Here is a 7,240-nt window from a genome sequence, read left to right on the forward strand (position 1 = left end):
ATATTATGGGGCTTTCATAAATAGGGATTATTTGTCGACTGTATTTGAGTGCTTCCTTTGGAGCCATTAAGGTCTGTTGTGTAAATAGGAATTTAGTGACTGCCTAATCTAAATTTCATTGATTCTATAAAAGATCACAACAGCATTTTTTGCATTCATTTTGGCCTTGTGAGAACATATTTCTGGACAATTCTCAGATAATTACAGGACCATATATGACTAAAGCCAATCACAGTGAGCACACCTCACACATCTGTATTAAGTGTTCTCCATGATTCACTCTCTATTTCTCTTCCTCTCTAGTTTTATGGTTAAAATCATTGTTGTCCCAGCCACTAACTTGATAATTGTCAGTCACTAAACTAAGAATTCTGCAAGTTGAGATGACCAAAGCAAAGAGAATATTTTGCCAAAAGATATAGCCATCAAAAAGTTGTAAAAATTTATTATCTGTGCTCTAGTCCTAGATGAAGGACATTTAGACGAAATGCTAAAGATGTGGGGAAATGCTGCCTCTCCCCAGGGGACTTTCACACTTACAGAGTTTACTCTGAGAAGACTTGACTGCTCGACTCCTTTCAGCTGACAAATAATGCCCGTATCTTTCCTTGCTGCAGAAATGGTGCAAACCCACTGATCCAACATTTGATCGAGTTGTTTCAACTGGTGTCTGAGGTGAGGCCTGGGCACTAACGGCAGCTGGCTTCAGGCAATGCTGAGCTGCAGGAGACCCAGACCCAAGGCACGGTCCCACCATGACCAGAGGAGCTGCAGCACCCCTGGAGACCCCCCCAGAGACCCCCGGGTGTTAATGTCGCTTACAGGGCAATTGCCCTTCCCAAGAGTCCCCCTGGCGTGCTTGGAACTGGGTGACTGCTGAAGAAGTGGCCTAATCCTGTTCAGAGAGAGGCTGCAACCAAAGAGGACTTTCTCTCTTGATCAAAGATTGTCGGGGCAACCATGACCAGGTTTTCCTAAATGGGTGGCTCAAGGCACGCGGTTGCAGGGTGAGAGCCTCTCCCATAACTCTGTTGTTTGGCACTTGCCATATCTCCTGCACCCAAAGCTCACAGAATCCAGCTCATCTTCTTTTTTCAAATTGATTTTTGTCTACCGTGTGGGAGTCTTGTTGGCCTGGAGGTAGAAGCAGCGACGTCTTTGTTGTTTTGCCTTAGAAGAGGAAGCAGTCCTAACGCCAGGCCGGTTAAAGCCCCTGCAACACGTTTGACTTCACTGGGTCAGATGGGGCTCGTCCAGTGAGTGAGGACGTTGCATGCTCCCTCCGCAGGGTGTTGGTAGGTACATCTTTCTGCAGCGTAACTCCAGAACAGCCTCCCAGCCTCTACCAGTGCAGAAGAGAAAGCTGGCACCGTTCAATCAAACCGGAGGCTGGAGGGAGTCCCCCTGCTCCAAGCCCCTCCTGCTCCAGTGATTCTCCTACTGCACAGATGGCTCTGCAGGGTCAGGTGTTGCACCTGCTTTTGGCATTACCCGCTGGAGCTGAACCTAAACTGGGATGGGGCGGTGGGGGAACTGGCATGCCCGTGCATCCAGCGGAAAACTGATGGGGAGGATTCCTCCAGCTCCTCCAAGACAGGCTTCCAGCCGTGGTGTCCTGACACAACACGGCCCCTTGTCGCAGACTGTCCCCAAGCAGCGGCAAGCCGGCGCGTCCCCATCACCTGGACCCGGTCCGGGGAGCCCAGCGTGCACTGCGTGGCCAGAGCCCCCGGCCACACACAGCAGTCCAGGCTCCACTTTCCTGCGCGCAGAGCTCGCCTCGTTACCTCAGCCCTCCCACCAGCCTCAGACCCAGCTGCGTTAGGCAGGTTTTGGTGCTGTCACAGTCACACAGAGAATGAATCATATCAAACGCTGCCCATGGGGTTGTTTATTCCTTAAAGAGGGAATGGACCGCATGCCACTGTTCCTGGTAAGGCGTAACGAAGGAACTGGCTTTTGCGGGGAAACCTGGATGCTCACCGACAGGGATTTGCTGGATGATACAGCTCTGGAAAAGCTATGTAAAAATAATAATACATACAATAAAAATAATTTTTAAAAAGCAAAGACACTTTCAACATGATGAAGTATTGACAGGGTCTTTCAAGCAGCACACCTCCTCAGTAGCACACCTCAGTGGAGACAGGGGCACCAGGAACACAAATGTGCACATCCAGCTCTAGAAGTTTCGTGCTTGTAGGGATGTATCTTAACCCTTCCTGTCCACTTTGCTTAGGGTCAGCACTCTCCTTTGCTCTTAAGTCCTTCCCATTGTTTTACAAAAGAGATACTTTGCCACCTGGCTGCTTCTAGAGTTGGAGTTGCTGAGGAAGGTGTTAAATGGGAATTTCTTGTCTTCCTCTGCTCTTTGCTGTTTCCAGTCTCTAAATTCAACTTTTATTAGGCAAAAGAAGCCCAGAGCACAATGCCTTGGTTTGAAAAGATCATTTGACTGAGCATAAACCAATACTCCTGTGTAAATGATCTGTGATAGGGACCTAAGTTGTCATGCACAGTGTGTTTTTTCCTTCGGTGGCTTCTGAAATACATAAACAGATAAAACTTTGAAACGCAATCCAGTCCTCAGCCTTTGGAAATGATTCATTTCTATTAATGATTTACTGATTTACACACAGCTTATTTTGCATAAAGTTAGAGCTGGGCACATTTATTCATTGTGATTCCCTTAAAACTGGATATAAATATCAAAAGCAATTGGCTACCAAAAATTTGAATATTATGGCACTGCATCATGGACAGTTGACATGAATATGAGTCTAGGTCAGAAAAAATATACAGAAAATGCTTAACAAAGTATGATATTTTACAGCATGTCACTGAATCATTTGGAAGGGTTCTATTCATTACAAACGTATGCAGTGTTTGCAAAGGATTCCTCAGGAAAAAAAAGGAGACCAAGTTCACCGCCGACACCAAGCTGTGTGGTGCGGGGACACGCTGAGGGGAGGGATGTGCCATCCCAAGGGACCTGGGCAGGCTGGAGAGGGGGGACGGGCAAACCTCATGGAGTTCAACAAGGCCAAGGGCAAGGTCCTGCCCATGGGTCGGGGCAATCCCAGGCACAAATCCAGGCTGGGCGAGGAGGGGATGAGAGCAGCCCCGAGGAGAAGGACTTGGGGGTGTTGGTGGGTGGAAAACTGCCTGTGAGCCAGCAACGTGCGCTGGCAGCCCAGAAAGCCACCCGTGTGCTGGGCTGCACCCAGAGCAGTGTGGGCAGCAGGGCGAGGGGGGCATTCTCCCTCTCTGCTCCGCTCTGGTGAGACCCCCTCCTGCAGTGCTGGGTCCAGCTCTGGGGGCACCAACAGCAGAAGGACACGGACCTGCTCGAGCGGGGCCAGAGGAGGCTACGAAGATGCTCGGGGGGCTGGAGCACCCCCCTGTGAGGACAGGCTGAGAGAGTTGGGGGGTTCAGCTGGAGAAGAGAAGGCTCTGGGGAGACCTTAGAGCAACCTCCCAGGACTGAAAGGGGCTACAGGAAAGGGGGGAGGGATAGGACGAGGGGCCATGGCTGGCACACCGTCTCGGGAAAAGCCCCTCAGGAGGCGGCAGTTAATGTCCTCAACGGCCGAGAGTCGCCCTGCCCGGCAGCTCCCCTCGGCTGGGAGAGAGCAGGACACCCGCGCGGCATCGACATGTTACACTCGAACACGTATTGATCCGATGGTTCATTGTTCACCCGAGCCCTTGGCAAAGGTCACCGGCTCTGGAGCACAGCGGCGGAGATTAATTTTCAGAAGTGATTAATGTTCCTGGTGCCCATCCTGATTCACCTCGGGCCCCGAGCTCCCAGCCAGGTCTGGAGCTGGGCTAAGGAGGGCGTCGCTTGCCCCTCTCGCGGCACTGCCACGCACCCCCGTTCCTTGGGGTCCCACAGACTCCTCCCTCCTACCCGTTATCCCGCCCCAACCCTCCCCTCGGCGTCCAGACGCCCCTGGGGCCGCTGCCGGGCCCCACGGTCCCGCGACGCCTGGACGGTCCCAGGCCCGGGTCCGCCGGCCCGCAGAGCTCTGCCCCGCGGGGGGTTTAGGACGGAGACCCCCGTCCCCGGAGCCCAGGGGCCGAGTTTTGCGGAAAAGGGAAATCGGGGCTTTTGACGCCCGAGGGGCTCCGGTGACCGCAGGGTTCCGGGACCAGCGGCTGCCCCCGCGCTGGGCACTGCGCTCCCCTCCCCGCCGCGGGGCACAGCCCTGCGCTGCCGCTCCGAGCCGGGCCGGGCCGAACGTGGCCGGGCCGGGCCGGGCCGGGCGCGCTCGGCATGAATGGGCCGCGCTCCGCCAATGGGCGGCCGGGCCGCGGCCGGGCGCACGCGGGCTGCCCCCGCCGGCCAATCGCTGGCCAGCGGCCGCCCTGGCGCCGGCCAATGGCGGCGGGGGAACGCGGGGCGGGGCCCGGCGGGCGGCGCTGGCCTATGGCGGGGCGGCGCGGGCCGGCGGCCGCGGGCGCGCGGGCCAATGGGGCGCGGGGGCGGGGCCGGCGCGCGGCGGCCCGGCGCCCCGGCGCGCGGCTCTAAAGCGCGGCGCCGCGCGCCCCGGCGCAGACGGGCCATGGCCGCCGCCGCGCAGTACCTGCCGCGGGGCTCCGCGCTGCTGCATCCCGACGGCGACCGGCTGCACCAGGGCGCGGCGTACCGCGAGGTGCAGAAGATGATGCACCACGAGTACCTGCAGGGGCTGGCCCCCGCCGCCGGGCACGCCGTCGGGCTGGCGCACCACCAGTGGCTGCCCAGCGCCGGCACCGACTGGGGCAGCGGCGGCGGCGGGGGCGGCGGCGGCGCCGGGCACCTGCCGCCCGCCGAGCACAAGGGCGGCCCGCCGGGGCCCCGCGAGGAGCTGCCGGCCGCCGCCTTCCACCACCGGCCGGCCCTGGTGCACCCGCCGCCGGCGGCCCCGGCGGGCGGCGCGGCGGGCGGCTGGGCGCAGGGCGCCGCGCACCACCTGCCCGCCATGTCGCCGCCGTCGGGGCAGCCGCTGCTGTACGCGCAGCCCTACGCGGGCCTCAACGGGATGCTGGGCCCACCGGCACCCGCGCTGCACCACGGGCTGCGCGACCCGCTGGGCGCCGAGGAGGCGGGCGGCCATGAGCTGGCGGCCTCGCCGCCGCCGCCGCTGGGGCCGCCCGAGCCGTCGGACGAGGACGCGCCCAGCTCCGACGACCTGGAGCAGTTCGCCAAGCAGTTCAAGCAGCGGCGGATCAAGCTGGGCTTCACCCAGGCCGACGTGGGGCTGGCGCTGGGCACCCTCTACGGGAACGTCTTCTCGCAGACGACCATCTGCCGGTTCGAGGCGCTGCAGCTGAGCTTCAAGAACATGTGCAAGCTGAAGCCGCTGCTCAACAAGTGGCTGGAGGAGACGGACTCCAGCACGGGCAGCCCCACCAACCTGGACAAGATCGCGGCGCAGGGCCGGAAGCGCAAGAAGCGCACCTCCATCGAGGTGGGCGTCAAGGGCGCCCTGGAGAACCACTTCCTCAAGTGCCCCAAGCCCTCGGCGCACGAGATCACCTCCCTGGCGGACTCCCTGCAGCTGGAGAAGGAGGTGGTGCGGGTCTGGTTCTGCAACCGGCGGCAAAAGGAGAAGCGCATGACGCCGGCCGGGGTCCCGCACCCCCCCATGGAGGACGTTTACGCACAGGCGGACACGTCGCCGCTGCACCACGCGCTGCCCGGCGCCGTGCAGTGACTGCCCGGCCCCGCCGCCGCGGCCCCGACGGCGGCGGAGCGGGCGCGGGCGGCGGGAGACGCGCTTTAATTTATTCCTCAGACTGGGCCCGGCCGCGCCCGCTCCGCGCCCGCGCTGTATTTATTCGCCGGCCACGGGCGCCCTGCGCGCCGGAGCCGCCCGCGGCCGCAGCAGCAGTAGCCAAAGGTTTGCGATCTCTAATTTATTCCCTCCCTCGCGGGGCCGCCGGGGCCGCGGCGCCCCCGGCCCCGCTCCGCCCGCCCCGGCCCGGGCCTGCCCGGAGGACGCTTCCAAGTCACTTCCCGGCCCATTTCTATTTATTTTCTAACCGCGCGCGGAGCTCTCTCCCTCCCCGTTGGTGGGTTCGGTCCGGTCCATCCCCTTGGGTTTCGGTTTTTGTTTGTATCTTTATTGCAAAACCAATGTAGACTGCGAGGGTACGTTTCTATTTATGTTATAGTAAATATTTTATTACTTACATAAACCATTTACCCAGGAACCGGTCTCGTGTCGTCTTTGCGGGCTGCGGCGCGGAGCCCGGCGGAGCCCCGGGGACGGGAACGGGGCTCGCTGCGGCGCTTCGCCCCCGGGGCCCCGCCGAGTCCCCCCGCGCCGCTCCCGGGACTCCCTCCCGGTGGCCGCGCGGTTGGCACCGGCGGGGCTCGGCGGCCGTTGCCTGTCCCGTTACCGGCTTTGGCGAAACTTCGTGGCGCTTATGCTCTGTCCGCGCACTATAAACGGCCAAAACCCGACCTTCGGGACCTGCGATCGCTGGAGAAGCGCTGCAGCTCCGTGTTTGGGGGACTACGGTAGTTTACCGATCTTAACGTAACTTTTTGCAGTCTACAGCGTGAGCGGAAAACGTTCTAAACGTAACTTTCCTCCCGCTTATCGCAGAAGTAATAAATGTACACAGGACAGCCAAGAAGGTTCCTTCTTGCCACTCAAACCACACTCGGGTTTTCTGAAGTCACCAGTTTTCCCTTTCATGGTCTCGTGCCCTGATACTTTGTGGCTATGCCAAGAAAGGCTGTAAATGTCGTTATTGCATTCTCTGGAAGAATCAGCTTACATCTCTACTTTAAACCTCTTCCAGCAAATGTCAAGAAAAGTCGGCGTGTGAGCGTTGTGTTTGCTTTCGCAGGTCCTTTGATTCCTGCAGCATTTTGTGTGTTGGGAGAACTTTGGAAACGTGCCTATACAGAGCTCTTGCACTGATCAAATACTCAGTCGAAATCTGGTAGTAAAGCACCAAATTCTTTCTTTGTATTTGGCGGAGAACTTGCCAGTGTTCTTGAACATCTGGCACTTGCTAGTTTCCCTCCTTTATTCTTGGTACAAATTAAATGCTGTGAACACAGCAGGCTTCAGAGGGGTTTTCTAGTGATAGCACTGCATCCTGCATAGGAATTCGTATATGATTGGTTTTATACGTATATAATTTTTTAATATATCAAATGTAACTTACACTTGAAAATTTATATATGAAAATTGTCTTCACTGCAGTTTGATTTTGTTGCATTTTGTGCCTTTGGGGG

The 7,240-nt window shown here is 58.3% G+C and overlaps 1 protein-coding gene across 1 annotated transcript; it reads left to right on the forward strand.

The window, feature by feature from the left end:
* Positions 1–4,568: 4,568 nt before the first annotated feature.
* Positions 4,569–6,192, forward strand: POU3F1 (POU class 3 homeobox 1). The gene has a single exon (XM_074850832.1). The coding sequence runs from the start codon at positions 4,569–4,571 to the stop codon at positions 5,700–5,702; it is 1,134 nt and encodes a 377-aa protein (XP_074706933.1). The 3' UTR covers positions 5,703–6,192.
* Positions 6,193–7,240: the final 1,048 nt, after the last annotated feature.

This window comes from Strix aluco, chromosome 26, assembly GCF_031877795.1.
Source record: "Strix aluco isolate bStrAlu1 chromosome 26, bStrAlu1.hap1, whole genome shotgun sequence".
NCBI lineage: Eukaryota > Metazoa > Chordata > Aves > Strigiformes > Strigidae > Strix > Strix aluco.